This window comes from Protopterus annectens, chromosome 11.part0 (genome assembly GCF_019279795.1).
Source record: "Protopterus annectens isolate FY-2018-M chromosome 11.part0, PAN1.0, whole genome shotgun sequence".
NCBI classification, from domain to species: Eukaryota; Metazoa; Chordata; order Ceratodontiformes; family Protopteridae; genus Protopterus; species Protopterus annectens.
This window is the reverse complement of record NC_056745.1, coordinates 1,545,548,925-1,545,568,480: the sequence shown is the minus strand read 5'-3', so window position 1 is coordinate 1,545,568,480 and position 19,556 is coordinate 1,545,548,925. Positions and strand designations below refer to the sequence as shown.

Sequence of the window (19,556 nt, the reverse complement as noted above, 5' to 3'; positions counted from 1 at the left end):
TAAAAAATGTCTAAACGTTAATAAGACTCTCCAGATTATCTGAGAGTCCTCCTTTTTAATGCTGGTAAAATGGAATAATGCTCATTCAGCCCAGGGAAGGAGCAAGCATTTAACCTCACCTTCCCACATAGGTGCCGGAAGCTGTTGAAGACTGGGGGGGGGGGGGGGTGAGAGGGGCACTTAGTGATCTAAAAAGGGCAGTTTTTTATAACTATTTACTACCACAACATAGGTTCACTTGGAGGAGATTTTAAGCTTAGCCAATTCTGTTTTGGTGCTTGAATAAACATTTTCTGATTGGTCTTACCTATCCCATGGCTGATAATTGTATATTAGCTCTAGTATGAATAACTGTGATCATTCCATAGATAATTTGAGGGGACCCATGTAAAGGATGCATCATTTAGGAACTGCCTATATCCATTAGTGGCATGAAGGGCAATCCTGCAGTCCTATTCAGTTTTGAACAGTCTTCTAGTAAGCAATGAAACAAAATGTATGAACCAATGACAGCACTACCCATTTCAGAAAATTTCAACCATAGAAGACCACTCAACCTTTTGTCATCACAATCCACCAATATCAGTAAATATGCAAAATCTCTGCAGAAGTAAGTCATGTAAATAATTCCACATTAAAGTGATCTGTAACTAATGAAGAAGTTGTTGCTAGGAAACAACTTTATATATTTCATCGTTTCATCTGCAAATAAAGAGGCTGTTGCTTTTGAAGAATAAATTGCCTATGTTACATTAAAAATGGTAGGCTAGTAATACTGCAATAGGGAATGGATGGCAAACTCATGACAGGTTCATAGTTACTAGGTAATTCCTCCAAAGGAAGACATTCACAGGACTGCAGCATTCACTCCCTTTAAAGTACAAAACAGTGCAGTACCAGCGATCCATCTGCACACTGTGGGAGCAGAACCCACGGCCTTCTCCATTAAATGTAAGGCTACCCTACCTGTTGTGCTACTAACAATGCAAACAGACTTGGAATAAGCAGTACTAAACTTCTCTTCCCCTGAAGCTTTAACATTTGTTTACCGGGAAAGACCAACTTGGAACAAAGCCAATTGTCAGCAGAGGCACAGGGAGAAATGCTCCAGACATATGTCTTTGTAAGATGGGAGGAAATCAGAGCACCCAGAGAAAACCCACACAAACATACGGAGGTCATACAGACTCCACACAGAAGGCACCTCAGCCAAGAATCAAAGCAGAGAACCTCTTGCTGTGAGGCAAAAACACTACCACTGCACCATCCACTTGACACAAATAAAGCTGTCAATTTCACAGCAGAAGAAATCTGGAAAAAGCCAAAATGTATTATGGTGGGGGCAAAGTCCCAAAACCAGGGGCACATTTTAAATATTGCTTGTATAATCTTGGAACATTGCTAAGATAGTGTCCTGTTACCATGTCTTTTCAAAAAAAGGAAGACTGAAACTTAAAGGGCTATCATTATGTAGTGAATTCCATCCTCACTGATTTGCCAGAAAACCACAAATTTTAAGAGGAACAGACAAAAAGTATAAGCCAAATATAATATTTTGTGAAACAGTGAAATTGTAGACAGTTGAGAGCTATGGACTCAACTCCCTGAATGGAAGTGGTGGTGTGGGTAGAGAATACAGGCTTCTGTACCTAAGGTACAGCGTTTGTGGCTGGGTACGTCTAACCACCAGTTATAAGTAATTGGGGCATAAGCAGACCTAAGCTTTACAACAACGGACCTCCTGCTTAAAGTTTTACAACAATAGACCTCCTGCTTAGAGCTGACATAAAAGGACCTCCTGCTTTAAGCTTTACTACAACGGACCTCTGCTTTAAGCTTTGCAGCAACGGACCTCCTGCTTTAAGCTATACAACAAAGGACCTCCTGCTTTAAGCTTTACAACAAAGGACCTCCTGCTTTAAGCTTTACAACAAAGGACCTCCTGCTTTAAGCTTTACAACAGCGGACCTCTGCTTTAAGCTTTACAACAGCGGACCTCTGCTTTAAGCTTTACAACAACGGACCTCTGCTTTAAGCTTTACAACAATGGACCTCCTGCTTAAAGCTTTACAACAACGGACCTCCTGCATAAAGCTGACATAAGCTGACATAAACAGACTCCCTGCTTAAAGTTGACATAAACGGACCTCCTGCTTTAAGCTTTACAACAACTGTCCACTGCTTTAAGCTTTGCAACAACGGACCTCCTATGTAAAACATAAGACAAAATCTATCCTTACCGCGCAGGTTGTTGTGATCTTAATGCAGGCTATAATTTCCGGGCACTTTTTTGAGCTTATGTTAGCATGCAATGCACACAATAGTCCTTCATTTGGTCTGGGTCTTGCAGCTGTAAAAGTGGGGGGCTCTCCCTCCCCCTCGCTCTATGGTTCCGGCACCCATGAGCTGCCACATTAATTCACAGTACTCAAGACTGGTTTCCCAGTCCCCGCCTCTTTCAAAATGTTTACCCTGTTCAAGAACCCAGAATTTGAATCTATAATTGCCACACTTGAGTGTATGTTTAAATAATGCATTATTCTCCTTTTGCTTAGAAATATCATATGTATGTTCATAGATCCTCTGTTTCAGCATCCTTTCAGTTTTACCAATGTAGAATGCAAAACAAGAGGAACAGTATGGCAAATAAACCACCCCCTTACTGTGGCAATTAAAATATCCCCCAGCTTTCAAGGTCCCTACAGGATATCCCAAACTTAATACCTCTGTGTTGGCAAGAAATGGGCACTGGGGGCATCTCCCACATTTGTGGGGACCAACCCCTACCTTCAAGGACTGCCATGAGCTTCAAGCCCTCAAACACGTTCTTTAAATTCCACCCTCTTCTAAGACTAAACTTCATCTTCTTCGTAAAGACCTCCAAGCTGTTCGGCATACTACCAAACATGCACCAATAATTTTGGATGATATCTTGTACAAGATAAATATCCTGGTGAAAATCCAACATGAAGTATATTTCTTTAACACGAGAAGAATTTCCACACACCCCACATCTAAATGATGTCTCAACTACCATGTCATCCACTGAACCACTCACACTGACAAGGGAAAGGATAGGGGTGTATCAAATTCCCCATTCCTGTAAAATACCTTCGGTGACAGAGGCCATCAGATCTTCAGGATATCCATGCCTCACAAAGAGCTTCCCTATATATTTTAATTCTAATATAAGGTCCTCCTTAAGTGAAGTCATATGAGCTGCTCTGACCATTTGTCCCTTGACAGTGTTCCTTTTTTGAACCCTAGGGTGCTCACTTAAATAGTGAAGGTATGAGTTGGAAAAATGATTTTACAATATAAAGTAGACACATATTTATTGTGGTGAAAATCCTACTGGATGTGTACATCCAAAAAATGTGTAACATCCCCTGCAGCACTGGAGGTAAACTCCAAGAAACTGGTAGTGTGATTGATATAATATAAAAAGGGACTAATCATATCTTCTGGTCCCTTCCAAATGATAAAAATATCATCCAGGAAACGGAAATAACATTTGATATGGTCATAAAAAGGGGAGGTGAAAATAAACTGTTTTTTTCCCAAAATAAAAGGACTATATTAGCAAATATGGGGGGCACATGAGGCCCCCATAGCTACTCCCCCGATCTGATTATAATATCTGCCCTGGAAAAACAAAAAGTTGTTCTTCAAAACCAGTTCCGTATTCTCCAAAACTAAACGAAAATCAACAGGGGATAAAAAAAACAAACTCCACAATAATTTCTTCAACCAGCCCAATCCTGTATCGTGATGTATGACACTGAATAAATCTTTGATATCCACCGTAAGAAAAATATAACTGGGATCAAATTCACTGTCCTTGAACTTGGACAAAAAGTCCCAAGAATCAATAAGAATATGGTGGTACAACCCATAAAATGGTTTGAATTTATGGTTCACATATATGGCCAAAGGCTGAGTCTTGGACCCGGCAGAAGAAACAATGGGTCTTAGTGGGGGATCCTGTGCATCTTTATGGGTCTTAGGGATCCCAAATATAGCTAGAATCACTGGTTTTGGGAACCTAAAAGATTTGTGTAACTGCTGGTCAATAGCGCCTTAAAGCAAATTGTCATGCAGGACCATATCCAAGTTCCCGTACGCTAAATTGATTTCATTTCTGGATACCTCTTGAAAATTGACCCTCTCCATGAAGGATGTCTAACATCTTGGATATATAAATCCAGTCTTGCATAAGAATCACCCCTCCCCCCTTATCCGGTTTCATAACCTCGATATTATGGTTTCTACTAGTGTCATTTAACAATGCTTTCCCCCCCTACTAAGATTACTGAGGACATAAGGCCTATTTCTAGTTCCCCCGAACTTGGAACAGATGTCCCGCTCAACCAAAGCTTCAAAGTTAGCCAATACCGAATGGGTTGGGGGGGTTTAAAAGTACTCTTTTTCTTAAGCCTGTTACTAGCCTCTGGAGTGGGGGACTCCCCAAGAAGAACTTCCAAGTTTAAATTCCTGACAAATAGTTTTGTATCCAAAACCATTTTAGCCACAGACCCTGACCTACTAGGTACAAAGGTAAACCTTTTTTGAAATTACTCAAAATTTGTAACTGCAAGCTCAGTTTCACTATAGTTAAATATATGGAAATCCTTATAAGAATGTACTGCTCCTTCAACCAAAATTCTGTGTGCTGGATGGAAATCTAATTCCTCCTGCCCCTGCCGCCCCTGAACTCTATTCCGGTTGGAGTAACATCTGGTGACTTGGGCATAAGTGGGTTGGTGGATTGATTTTGCAGCCTCGGGGACCTTCTCACTGGATGTTGACCTAAAGGGCCCCCATCCTGGTCTCCTTGTCGAAAATTGTCTCCAGAAAAAATACGTGCCCAATTATCAAAATTATCAACCTCTCCCAGGGATCTTTCCTAGGACCTAGAATTCATGCTAGCAGATTTAGGTAAAAAAGAAGAATAGGCCCGCCCGCTCTGATAATCGTTATTATCCCTCTGTAACTTCTTGATTTTTCCCTTTTTATTTTTCTCAACCATATTATCAACATCTTTGAACATATTAACATACTTTAACCTAAAATCATTAACTGAATGCAACAAATCCGCTTCAGCTTTACTATTGAGTTCTACTATTTCCTTATGTAATTTATCCATCACCAGTAAATTGTTTTTAATAATAATTTGCAAAACCTTGAGGCCACATTCATTAAAAACTTCTACCAATTCATTAAAAAAGACAGTCCCTTCAAGGATATTATTAGGAAATTTGGTAGGTCTCAGTGCCTTAGGGACTTGTTTTTTGTCCAAATACTGTTTGAGAAACCAGTTGTCTAAAGTCAGTGATTTGTACTTGACTAATTTGTCTTTTAGTGCATAAATAATACCTCTGTAGGAAAGTTGTTCTTGTTGTGGAGTTGGCTCAACAGTAAAAACCCATCACGCCAACCACGTGTTAAAATCAAAGTCCAAAAGCCTCTCCATTGCCATTGGCATGATTCCATACTCCTAATCCGTTTTCAACCCCTCTGCAGTTTTTTTTTACAGTGGTTTCCTTTAGGGGGGGTGAGGGTGAGATCTGGATATCCATGGTGATTAGCTTGTGGTCAGATCTGACCAGGGAGGAGTTGATTACTGGTGTAGAGCAACGGTTCCCCCATGTACATGACATTGTACTTGAGTAGAGGCTGTGGTTGAATAGTGACACCACTGGCCCTGATAGGTCATATTTTAGGCTATTTAGGAGGTATCCTAGGATATTATCGGGGTCCGTTGAAGCTGTATTCTTGACCATAGAGGGCATCTCTAAGACCTGCTCCATACTGATAGTTGGAGGGATTATGTTAGATGGTGTTTCTTTGGGGGGTGGCTGGGGGTGAGAGGGGAACATAAAGTTAGAGCTGACTTTGTCGGCCAGATTTGCTATATTTGCTGGTTCCATGAATGTGGCTTCATTTACCAACGGTTTGGCACACTGTTGTGTGCTGCCTTTGAGGTTTTGGACGGAGAAAGCCTTATGGGTTTTCCTTGGGCTGGGATGTTATCTGTAACTCATAATTTGCCTTCATCAAACTTATTTAGTTCTCTTAGTTATCTATTCATTTTGATAAGAGAGGTTTTATCTTTTTTGGTGTTACTGTTCCTAATTTTAACTATGATTTTTTATCTTTTGTTGTACAACTTGTTTAGTTTTGGATTCCACCAGCATGGTTTGTTTTTGAGTTAGTCTTGGGCGTACTTAGGCACTGCAGCTTGTATGCAGTCATTGCCATAGTTGTACAGAACTTCTGTGAGTAATTCCACATAGACTGCTTTGTTATCTGGGTTTGGATGGGCTTGGAATTTTGACAGGTTATCATTTAATAAAAGGTAGTTTGCCTTGGTGTAGGTTCTAATTGTTACAGGGTTTGCTGGGGTTACAGAATTTATTCTCATTTTGTGTTCTGACCTTTCAAGAAAAGACATGCACTGGAGATGCAGCATTCTGTCATATTTGCGAGTGTCAAGTCCAATATGTTTGTACCTCTAGTAGGCTTGTGCACTAACTGGTGCAGGTCATTTGAGTTTACAAAGTCTCGGAATCTCTGATCCTGCAAATTTGGGATCATATAGGATTCACAGTTTACAGAGGGATAATTAAAGTGTCCCATGAGTATAATATTTGGTTGAATGGTGACCATTTGGAGTAGGTCTAAGTATGAGCTATGGATTTTGTTTGACATAGAGGGGACCTATAGCTTGCTAGAATATGATATGGTACTTTGTCTATAGTAATCTGGATGTGCATCACCCTGTTTAACTAACCTAGAGGTATGCTTATTATTGATGTAGATTGACATCCACCTTTAGTCCCTGTCTGTGCAGTTGCTGGTCTAAATGTGTGGAAGGTAGCAAAGGCTTGAACTGCCAGTGTGTTCTCTGTGACTAGAGACCTGGGAAGACCATTGGCTTGCCTTATAGGCTTGTTAAGTGAGGCTTCACTGGATGTGGCTGTGTGCACAGTATTGGGTGTTAATTCTGTTGAGTGCTTTTGGGTTCTCTGAGGATAATTTCTGCAGGTAGAATGTCTGGAAGGTCTTTAGAGTTTGGGAAGATTACTTTTAAGTGCCTCAGCATAAGTTGGTTTATATCTGTTTGTGGGGTACGTACTATGTGTGTGGGCATAGTGGTATGTTTCAGGCAACCAGATTGTTATTTTGAGTGTTGGTACATGAGAGTTCTGCCTCCTGTGACAGTGTGTATATACACATCTCATGTACTGTATTTGTTTCTTTGAAGATTGCATAGTTGTCAGTGAACATCAGATAACTGTTATTTTGTCTCTATACCCATATCCATCAAATTGGCTGCAGATAAAGTGGAAAAGTACATGTCCATGATGTCAGATCCTTTACTGGGTGAAATACGACCACTGGGACCTTTATATGCCTAGCCAGGAAACCTGAGTGTATTTCATGAGTTATTGTGTCTTAAGTTATTTTAAGGATTGTGTGTTATTTAGGGCATGAGTTAATGGTTGCTTCTGTCCATCAGGGACATAGGTGTCAGATCAGGGATGGATTTCTGATTTTCCATCTCCTGGTCCAGATTGAGCTAAATAGGGTTAGAGAAGGGCTCTGCTGCACATGAATGGGAATCCTATTCCAGAGAATGGGGATTCTCTGAGATACATAGCTGTTCCTCCAACGTGTCCTATTTAATTTACTAGCAAAGTTTAAATGCTTAGATCTAGAATTTCTGGTGCTGTTCATTTTTGCAAATATGCAAAAGGTGCATCAGAGCGGGATCCAAGACTGCCTTGTATGCCAGGCATAAATTGCCTCTTAGCTGTCTGTAAAAAACAGTATTGAGATAGGGCTTTGAGGCAGTTTGCAGAGGACATTCTGTTAGTGCTCTGTATTCTTTTTGTGAGGAACCTCTGTGGACATTCCAGTTGTTGCATGTGCCTGGTCAGTATATGCTAAAAGTGGCATTATACTCTATGATGGGTCTGATGAGGGCTGAACACAATGGCACGATGAATTCCCTGGACCTACATACCATGCCCTTACTTATAAGTTGAGTGACACAATGATTTTCTTACTAGCATAGATACATGTTGTTGGTCGAAAGAAGACTGAATGGTGTTATTAAATCAAAAGGTGCTTCAACAAAGTATTAGTTTAAAGGTGTGCACACTTATGCAACCAGCTTATTTTACGTTTTTTATTTTTTATATATTTTTCCCCCTAACAGATTTGTTTTTCAATTGAATTGTACAGGCTGTAGGTCACATTAAAGGTGGGAAAAGTTTTGTAATGGTTTGTTGTGGTCTCATTTTTTTATATCACAAAAATCTGGCATTTTAACAGAGGTGTGTGCACTTTTTATATCCACTGTATGTCTCTAATGAACTCAGTTACTGTAAATGGTTCATCTCCCAGGCCCCTGCTTACATTTATTAAGGGCATCAGAACTTGTCGTAGATTTGGGGTGCATGTCTAGACTTTAAAAGGCCCTTGTGATCATTAGCTTAGTAAACACCTATGAACTTTTAGGGGTGTTTACTAATGAGGTAGTTTTTCTGGGTGTCTGACTTCCCCAAAAAGGAACTGTTACGCATTTCTTGGCATTGTGTTTTTAAGCTATGGCTGTGGTACCAGTCATTTGTCAATAACAGGAAAAGGGTAAGGCAGTTGGGAAAAAAATTAAACCAAGTACAGAATCTAGTTCAGAACACTTTCTCCCTTCATCCTATACTCCCATAATCAAATTACCCAGTCTAACACATACATTACTCCAGCCCCACCTTGCTGACTCCACAATATCCAATCTCTCCTAGACACTACCATCTCAGCTTAAACCTACCTCCAACCTCATCAAAATAAATACCATGACAACCAAACTAGCCTCTCTCCTAACTCCAACACTAAGTCTCACTTCCTTATTCTACTTGAACTGTCTTACCACACCTCTCTCCGCCAATCTCTCTCCCTCACTTCACTCATATATCTCATCCTGTTTAACACACACACACACACTCCTACACCTGCATATCCCCTAGCCTCTACCCCCTCAACAATATCACACTATTTGACTATAAATTATTACCTCAGCCCAAAAATACAATTCCTGTATATACTAGCCCAATCTCCATAAAGCTTATAACCCATATAATAGTTACTAAGTTGCTTAAAAACCTCTTCCCTTACATTCATCATTTCATCTCTGTCATCGTCTCTAGTGACATTCACCCAAACCCTGATCCTTCTCCCTCACATAACTCTAATTCCCCATCTCAGCCCCCCCCCCCCCCCCCACTCAGCTACCAAATCCCTCCACATAACAGCACTAAATGCTCAGGGCATATGTAACAAAATCCCTAACCTCCATGCCTGGCTTCTCCATAATAAACCTGATATGTTTTCCATCTCCGAAACCTGGCTTAAACCTCATTTATTAGACTCTGAAATAACTCCTCCCAACTTTAGTATTATCTGAAAAGATAGAACGCATAAAAAAGGGGGAGGTGTTGCTTTCCTCTACTCCTTATGCCTCTCAGTTACCCCCTACTCTAAACCTATTCTCAAATTTGGCAAGGCTGAATTAATTCTAGCCCTTCTTCAAGTAAATAAACATAAGCTAATATGCATTGTCTCACTGTATCCCTCCCGGCGACAATATCTCAATCCTCAGGGACATTCTCTCCTGACTCTGTACCAGTATCACCAATGAAACCATAATCTTGGGTGATGTTAACATCAGTTGGGACAATATTCAATCCCCAGCTAATTCCCTAAACATAAATCTGTATAATTTCACTCAGCTTATTAATTCCACAACTAGACCTTCTAAAGACCTCCTCTCCGGTAGCCCCCTAGACTGGATTCTGGTGTCCCATCCCCATTATATTTCTGATAGTGGTACCCTTCCTGACCCACTAGGCGACCAGCTTCCCACGTTTGCTCATAGTTTTCCTTCCTGCCCACAACTAACCCATATCTACACCACTATTCGGCACCTAAAAAACTTCAACCACAATGAATTCTCAAACGCACTAAAAAGAACCAACTGGAATCCACTAAAAACTTTATCCCTAGAAAATGCTGTTACCTATTTTAATACAATCTTCTTAAACCTGCTAGACTCCTTTGTCCCCTGGAAAACAAAACGTATAAAAACTAACTCTGTCCCCTGGCTAACCAAGAATACCCTAGCCACTATGCGACTCCGTGATAAAGCTTGGAAACTTCAGCATAAAACTAAAACTATAATCTTACGTAATGATTATAAAACACTTTGCAATAAAGTTAAAAAACTTATTATATATCAGACCATAATGCCTATTTATCCACACTCCAAGCCAGTCACAACAATAACCCCAGAAAATTCTGGAATGGAATCTCCTCTCTCCTTAACCCAGGTAAAAAAGAAAACCCACGTCCCGACCCAAATGCCTCCGACTCAGACATAGCTATGCAATTCAACTCTTTCTTTATCAACTCCATTGCCAAACTAACATCATCCTTCACTAATAATCCACCTTCCCCACATGTACCATCACAGATCCCCTTCTCCTTCAGTTCCTCTAGCTTTCCACCTCCCCCCTTCTCCATGAACCCCATCCCCATCTCAACTATAAAAAGACTTCAACTAAACTTGAAGCCATGTTCTAATGCCCCTGATGGCATACCCTCCTACTTCCTAAAAATAGCTGCAGATGCCGTTGCTTTCCCTATCTGCATCCTACTAAATCAATCAATTTCAGAGTCTCATGTTCCCCAGCTATGGAAAAAGGCCTGTATTATTTCACTCCACAAGCATGGTAAAAATAATGGTATCTCAAACTTCCGTCCCATTGCTATCTTATCCCCAATTTCAAAACTTCTTGAAAAATGCATTCAATTTCAACTCCTTCCCTATCTCATAGATAACAACCTTCTTACTCCCACCCAGCATGAATTCCGCCCAGACCATAGCACCACTACCGCCCTCCTCTCTTTCCTGGAAACCATAAACAAAGCCCGTGACTCCAGTCGTATTGTATCCACCCTCTTCCTTGACCTCTGTAAGGCCTTCCAACACAATCTGTCACAACCCTGTCCTAACTAAACTCTCACAACTAAACCTATCCCACTCCTCTCTCAACTGGTTCACCAGCTACCTATCAAATAGGCAACAAGCAGTTAGGTGGAATAAAGCTATTTTACCATTCCTAAGCACTTCCACAGGTGTGCCCCAGGGCTCAATTCTAGGTCCCTTTCTGTTCAATATTTTTATTAATGACTTCTGTCATGCCATCCCTAACACCAGCCTCATCCAATACACTGATGACTCGACAGTAATATGCTCTGCCACCTCCACTTCCACATTAATAAGTCTAACTCAAGACGTTTTGTCTTCTGCCAAATGCTACACAACCATCTAGTACTGAATGCAACCAAGATTAAACTAATGATATTTCTCCCCTCTAAAAGCAGCACCTCGAGAAAAACTCTTTCTCTTATCACCAGCCAAAATAACACCACTCTAGAAATAGTCTCCACAGCTAAACTGCTAGGAATCCTCATTGATGATCAGCTAAAGTTCGACAGCCATCTTTATGCAAATATCAAAAAAACTATGACTCTTGGCATGCTTTACCGCCACAACCATTTTATCACTCCCTCCACCAGGCTCATTCTTGCTAAGACATACCATACCCCTTCCCTTATGTATGGTGCATCTATCTTTACTAATCTGCAATCCTTCCTCAGGTCAAAACTTTCCTCCTGTTACCTAAAATTTCTAAATTTGCAACTTGCCACAGATGAAATACCCATCACTGCATTTCCCTTCACCAACTGAACTGGCTTGAGTTGCCCAATTATCTCACCTATATTCAACTTATCCAAACACATAAGCTCATTTTCAGCCTCACTGTCTGCCCCTCCCTTGTCTCCACCTTCCAAATGCATTTACCTAACAGATGTCTTCGATCCAACTCCCAAAATCTAATAGAGTTAAATAAATCTGCACGCACTCCAGATAAACTTCTTCTATCCTTCTGTCTTGCACGCCACTGGAATTCTCTACCTCCAATTATCCGTACAAATAACAGACTCTCTATTTTCAAAACCTTACTTCACTCATACCTAACCTCACAATGGGAATGCTCTTGTTCCCATCCTACATAAATTCCTTAGCTTTGCTGGTCTGTACAGCTAATTACATCTGCTAAAAGCCTCTACTAACCGTATAATTCCTTTAAGAAATACAATTCTCTGTGAGATCCTTAATTTGTTAGTGAGGATTTATTCAAGTATCTGCTCCCTCAATTACCAATTTTCTGCAACTGTTGTTACCATGCATTTTTTTTTCTAATTCTCATATAATAATTTTATATATTATCTTAAATATTGTATTTTGTAATTTTTATAATTGTGTGTATTATAATGTAATTTTATAATACTGTACTGTCTTGGAGCTTTTCTCCCCAGGACTCCATTGAAAATGGGCTCCTAGTGGCCCAATGGATCACCCTAACAAGCAAACTGCAAATAAATAAATAAATTTCCCAGACCAAGTATTTCCAGCAAGTTCTAAAAAAACATGAGCCTTGGCATCCATGATGAGAGCACCTCATAGGGAGAAAAGGCAAAGCTGCACCAGACTACATGTTCCAAGAAAGGGCATTTCTTGGAGACCAGTTTCAGACATTTTTTAAGGTTAGACAGTTTCCAAATGGAAAGTTAATTCTGGTTACTCCACCTTCGGTTCCTTCTACCTTTTTTGTTCTAGCAGTTCTTATGGTTACTGTGGGCAATGAAAGATGTGTAACTAGATGTTCCCATTTTCAGGGAATACATCAGATTTCACCAGTTCCTAGCACCATCAGAGCATTTTTTTAATTCATCTCTTTGTAACTTTGGTGTTTCACTCCTCCCAAGGTATTACCTACCTCAGGCAAGTAGGCATTCACATTTACTCTTTTGTGGCTAACTGCCTGATTCAGGCAAACTCTACAAAGGATTTGAACACCACACAAAAATACACTGTCCAGAGCTTCACCAGATTGAGGATTTCCCTCATCCAAAAGAAATCTAGCCTTAGTACCTCACAAACCAAATGTTTCATGTGCACCATATTGGATGCAAAAAAAAAAACCCTGCAGTTTTCTGTTCAAAGGGAGAAATAAAATGGTAATGATCACTTTGATTCTCTCACAGGCTATCACCCCTCCTTCCATAACTGTAAAGACTATCCTGAAAACTCTTAGATAGATGACCTTTTCAATCCTCGTGATTCCCTTGGCAAAGTTACCCACAAGTAAAGTGCACTGGTACCTATGTATTCTGTGGTGCCTGTACCTGAACTTCCTCAAGAGAGTAATCCCCATTATCTCATCATTTTACAGTGACTTCCATTAGTATACAGCACAGACAGAGGGTGATCCAAGAATGCCTTTTCTTGATCCAGATCTTAGCTATGTATGTTTCAAGATTAGACTTTGGAGGGTACAGCTGGGTTCTTTGAGAGTCCGTGACAACTGGAACAGCAGAGACAAAGGCAAGCATGTCAGTAGCAGTGAGATGTTAGCCATTATTTATGTACTTCAGGTCATCAAGCCAGCCTTAAAACTAAACATCATCAGATTAGTCATGGATAGTACCATAGTGAAGTTGGATGCCAACAACCAAGGGGCAACCCCTTATTACCATGCGGATGAACTAGCTAAAGTGGTTTTGTGCCTGTCCTTAGGTCAGAGCATTTAGCTTTGTCCCAAGTGTAGTCCATCTCAGCTGGTCTGTCCCCCACCCCCATGAGATGAAGATGGATCCAGAGATGTTTCACAAACTGGACATATTCTGGGGCACTCCAGAACTGGACTGCTTTGCTTCTGAGGTAAACAGCCAGATTCCAAAATTTTATTTGGGGTATTATAAAAAAACACCTTACAGGTGAGTACATTTGTATCTCTTGGGGTAAATGGCCTCTTTTTTATGCCTTTAGCCCCCATCTCTGATACTAAAAGTGATGCAGAAACATACAGGACAAAGCCTGCTTGATCTTAGTTGCTCTTGCCAAAACAATTGTGGTGATCTATACTTGGGGAATTCAGCAGCATGAGCCTCAGATTCTATTCCTACATTTCAGTTTTCTTTTGCATCAACATGGTACCCTGATACACTCAATTTTGTGTCTTGCAGACCTGAAGCTAGAACCCTGATGCCACAGCAGAAGTAGGCCAAGGAACCTACTGCTAATAAATCTCATTTTTCTACTCAGATTTGATTTTCAGCTTATTATACATCTCTGGCATCAGCCTTTAGGCAGTAAATTATTTGCCACTTCAGTTTGCTTGTCATTAGAGCCATATTTAGCTGCTGTGCCATCTATGTTGTATTGAAAGGGGGGGTTTGCATTTGTGACTACAAAGGAAATCATTGCCTTTTCAATGAGACTTGAATTTTGTTTTGGAAAGGCTAAATGTTGTAGCTTTTGAACTAACAGCCTCATAAGTAAGTTTTAATTTTCTTTACTGCTGTTTCTGATATCCATTACTGTTGACAGAAATATTTCAGACATGCAAGCCTTTATCTGCAGAGCTCCTTGCATAGTTTTCCATAATGATGGGGTTGGCCTTAGGACCAGTCTGTCATTTATTTGTGGTCTAGGAACTGACATTCAGTCAGTTTTTTACAGTTTACAGTTTTCTTTCCAAACCCTCCCCCCCCCAGAAAAAAGGAGGAAAAAGTCGTGTACCTCTTGCATGTGGATAGACAACTAAGAGTTTAAGTAAATGGAACAAAGGATTTTATGGAGACCGATCTACTGTTTGTATCCTTCGTGCTTGGTAAACAGGAAGACCTTTTTCTTAGCAAACCTTGTCTAAATGGCTGATGAGGTTGTAGTGTCCTTGGTTACAGACACCATGAAAAAGTGCTACAAATCCAGATTAGAGCACATTCTATCAAGGCAGCCTCTATTGCTACAGGCCTTTTCAGTAAAGTCCAAACTCAAAATATTTGTGTAACAGCAGCGTGGACCTCTATTCATCTATTCTGTATGTGCTTTATGCTAGTCAGCTTGTCCAGAAATAGGTCAGCCATTCCGTTCCATCAAGGTAGCCTGTTTTGCTGCAGCCTTTTTTTTATTAATGCCTGAACTCAGAATTTCTGTGGAACAGCAACTTGGCCCTCCAGTCATGCATTCTGTAGGTGTTATATGCTGGTCATCTTCTTGAGAAGTAAAACAGCCCATGCCACTGCATTCCTGTAGGACTTGCACATTCCCACACCCTGTGATTTTAGTTAGGTCGGGTATTGCTTCAGTACCCTTCCACGTTAGTCATACTGTAGTAGTGCTGCATGAATTCCCTGTAAAAGACGAGTATAATTTTTACCAGTGTGGCATGAAATGGGTATTAGTTCTTGCTTTAGAACAGGAGGCTTCTTGGTGGCTAGGAAGTAAACTTGACAGGCTGTGGAGACTTTATATTACGGTATGCATCAGCTGGTGTACAGACCTCCTTGATTACAGGATGCAGCTGAAAAAATGTGAAATTCTGACTGGTGGAGAAGTATTACTCAACCAGGTACAGATCAAGGAGGAGACATTTCGTAAATTAACTACCATATGAATATGTCCATTACTTTCTGCTTGTAATGTATTACTGTTAATGTGTGAACTGTATGTCTTATATTCTGACACTTAGGTATTTAAATGACAAACTATAATGCTAAGTTAACTGCTTTTTACAAGGAGATGAGCACACAGTATGCCATTATTTCATTAGAGGCAGAGAGAGAGATGTAATTTCTGGAAAGAAATGTGTCAGTAACTAAGAGGCAATACTGCTAAATCTGTTTTTTACAGTTTGTCGAATGCCTTTGTTCAAGGATATTGGAAATCCATATTTGTAGGTAGAGTCATCATAGAAATGATGGTGTGGATGGCTGATTAGAGAAGTTAAACAAAGGCTTTTGGGATTCTACTCACCCTTTCAGCTGTCTAGAGCAAGCATGGTATCTAGAGAAAATTGTTAGAGTTTGCACTTTCCCCCATGAAGGTAAGTGTGAAGACATGGGCAAGTTTGAATACAGCAATACACAAAACATGTAAGTGCAGGTAAACTGATGTAGACCTGGATTGATTTAAAAAGATTTGTTTTAGGCTTGCAGTGTAATTGACATTTACACATTTCTTAATATGTTCCATTTTGGGGAAGAAAAACATCTGCAAGTATAAACTAAAGTAAAAGGCTTTTTTTGTGATTTAAAGAACAGTCTGTGTGAAAAAGAAAAGCTGTCTGACTGGAAAATTGCCTGTTTTTCTTCTAGATGTCATTTTAAGTACTGTTCACAAAGCAAAAGGCCTGGAATTTGACACAGTAAAATTAACAGATGACTTTTTGAAAATTCCTTGTGCAAAGCATAATCTTTGGAGAATTCCTGAACTGAAACTTGGTAAGTAATACTCATTCAGTCATTCACTATTGGTATTGTACTGGGGTGATTACTTTAATAGTTGAAGGTGATAAAAGTAATTTTAACACAAATAAGCCACATAGAATAAAAGCAACTACAGTTGTAAAGAAAAAAGATAAATGAAAATGGAGTGTGTCTTGCATACCTGACCGTACAAGCAGCATTTTTAAAGTGGTTGGACTGAAAGGATAAAGTTGGATAAAGTTTAATAAGTTAACCACGTGTACCTGTACAAAACATGAATGTGTAACATTACAGCAAAGCTACAGCAGTGCTCCCTGACTGTTTTTTAGGTTAAAGTTAAGGTAAGAAAAAAATGCCTGGTTGGCATTCGAAATGCATAGGCATTAAGCTTAAAAAAATAAAAAAAACAGCATAGCCAGTCCATAATTAATTATTTATTTGGACCTTGGTTTAAAAAAAAAAAAAAAAACAAAAAAACAGGACTGCTGGGATTATGTTCATTCTTGCATATATTTTGTAGGCTGCATTTAATTTAATTTATGAAATATTTAATGTGTGTGTATATATATATATATATATATATATATATATATATATATATATAAATAACTTTAGAATAATACGATGCCTTCTCGAATAACTAAATTACAAAGTCAAGAATCCCACAAAAATAGCCTAAAAGACAAATTTTGACAGGCAAGAAAGTATTGCTGTGGGGCTGTGTCTACTCTGATATCACCACACCTTAGAGCAAGTGATGTTTTCTTGGTTTGCTGTGGACTTCAATTTGGGGGTCCTGATTTTTTTGGGTTGTTTTTCACAGAATTCTGATGTTCAGATTGTATAGATTGACTGTATGTAGTACCTCCCAAAATGGCAAAATCTTCAGATGCAGAACACAATTAAAGCCAGCCTGACCAGATTATATTTTATTTTAACTTATTTTAGTGTATAACAGGCTTAAGTAATGTTTTAAGAAATTTGTGTCTTTTTACTTTTAAACATCGTCTTTACTTTCTTAAAATTGTTTCATTGTTTATTTCTTTGAATAACGAAATGTGTCCTATTTTTGTTCAGTGATTTACTAATTACAGGTGATGGTTAAGTTAACTGGATCATATTTTTCAAGCCCTCAACTACCTTATCCCCTCCAGTAATTCCTGAATAGTTTAATATTATAAATTTGCTCTCATTTCCCTACCTTATTAACATTTTTCCCATCATGATGAAGAATATAGCCATTACTTTGCAGAATATAATTTTACAGTTTTGTACATGGAATTTTCTGTTTTCTTTCACAGCTGTAATATTTAAAGCAGTTCTCCCCAGCTCATGTTGGAATTTACTATCTCAGCAGGGTGACTGTGCCTTATTCTTTTCTGTCAAACAAGGTTTAGGGCATGGTTAATAGGTTGCAAATGTCCTCATGTATTTTTTCAAGTACTAGTGTCTGGGATTCATTACAAATGTTGTTAGAGAGCTGAATGGATACTCAGTTTTTGGGAATGGAGAAATAAAGCAGCATATTTTCAAGACGCATAATGGATAGCATCCTTATAGCAGCAGGTGTTGGTCAACATAAATATCTCTTTTATGTAGGTAGACTAAACCTGGGGTCATTGATTGACATGAACATCAGTTTTTCAGTAGGTACAGTAAAATTGTAGTCTTATTCCCATTCATGCATATAGCTTATGAGTAGGAGAATTATAATGAAATGTAAGTTAAAAAAAAATAGCGAATTTTTAGAACCATGTCCCAAAAGCATTCCTGTTCTTCATTCCTTTTTTTGTTCTGTTATATTAACATATATGCCTTCCAACACAGATCCATTGGAAGAAATAAATTAAATTCTTAATCAAGTGTCCATGCGCAAGCTCTTCTCCCACTGTAAAATGATGATTACTTGTGCCTTTCCCCCTGCTAGGTATGGGCATTGCCATAAAAGTCAGTGTAGTAAAGCCACATGACAGATGGACTCTTCATAAATTTGTCTGCTCATCTGGTGATGACACAGTCTTTTATCCAAAGTATTCAGTTCAATCAACCTGGGTACTCCACTTCTGTAGAGATTTTCATATATTCATTTATCTTGAAAAAATAATGTCTGTTACAAAATGTAAGATGGATATCTAAATGCTTCATCCGTACAACTACCATATCTAATCATGTCTCTCAGCTGCTGTGATTTTCACTATCAGATTTAGCCTTTAGCAATTTAATTTAGCCTTTTAAAGGTCATTAACTTGCTACTTTAAATTTAAATGGATCTGTAGATGTAATGCTCATCAGTTTACTACCAGTGACTTTTAGTTCACTGATTTTCTATTATTTCCTTAATGTGTCATAACATTTTCTGGTAGGTGGTCCCAATGTTCATATTTTTCTTCCGCATACAGGTTTTTAGACATGTCCTGCTGTTCGCTATTTACCAAGCAGCTGTGTCACATTGCTGCTGCTACTCTTTTTCTCATAATATATGTTTGCCTGTAGCCACTCTTAATTACTTCTGCTCTGTGTTCTGTACTTAATCTTCTGTTTCCTTAGTATTTCTATCTCTTATTTTATAACACTCATAGCAGTGGGAGCCTCTTCTTATATTGATGTAAATAATTTAAAGAAATGAACCTTGTCCTGTTAAAGATCACACAATTTATCTTGTATGTAAGTGAACTGTTTTCTATGATTCACCTAGATTGCACTTTATTAAATATTCTATGTCTTGTGAATTTATTTGAAATGCCTTTGAGTGATGATTTACTGAATATACTGTATCTTTAATTTAATTGCATTATAAGTGTGTTCTGTAAATGATTTTTTGGAACTTTATTTTTCTCTTTAGGCCCCCAAGAAAACGGTCCTTTGCCATTTGGGCTTTCCCAATTAAATACAAAGTAATATGATATAAACTATAATATAATATAATATAACCCAAGACCCGCTACGCTCAGCCTGTGGCTTGTAAAGTGTGTCTGCATTCTTGGTAGTGGTGCAGGAAAAGTGTCAGAGTGCTCACAGGCTACATAGATAGCAGTCTGATGATTGATAGCATAGAAAAGATGACCCAGGCCTCCTCTGTCTCTTTCTTCAGATGTAGATTGAGGTGTTCTTTTTGGGAAGGAATGGTGCCAGAAATCTGTTGGTTTAGACTTTGA

General features: G+C 39.0%; 1 protein-coding gene across 2 annotated transcripts in view; it reads left to right on the top strand.

The window, feature by feature from the left end:
- Positions 1-19,556, top strand: part of FBH1 (F-box DNA helicase 1) — a 1,264,666-nt gene that overhangs the window by 1,160,800 nt on the left and 84,310 nt on the right. For both annotated transcript variants that reach the window (XM_044088820.1, XM_044088821.1), the window contains one exon: positions 16,291-16,416. In XM_044088820.1, coding sequence (XP_043944755.1) covers positions 16,291-16,416 — 126 coding nt within the window. The remainder of the gene's footprint in view (positions 1-16,290; positions 16,417-19,556) is intronic.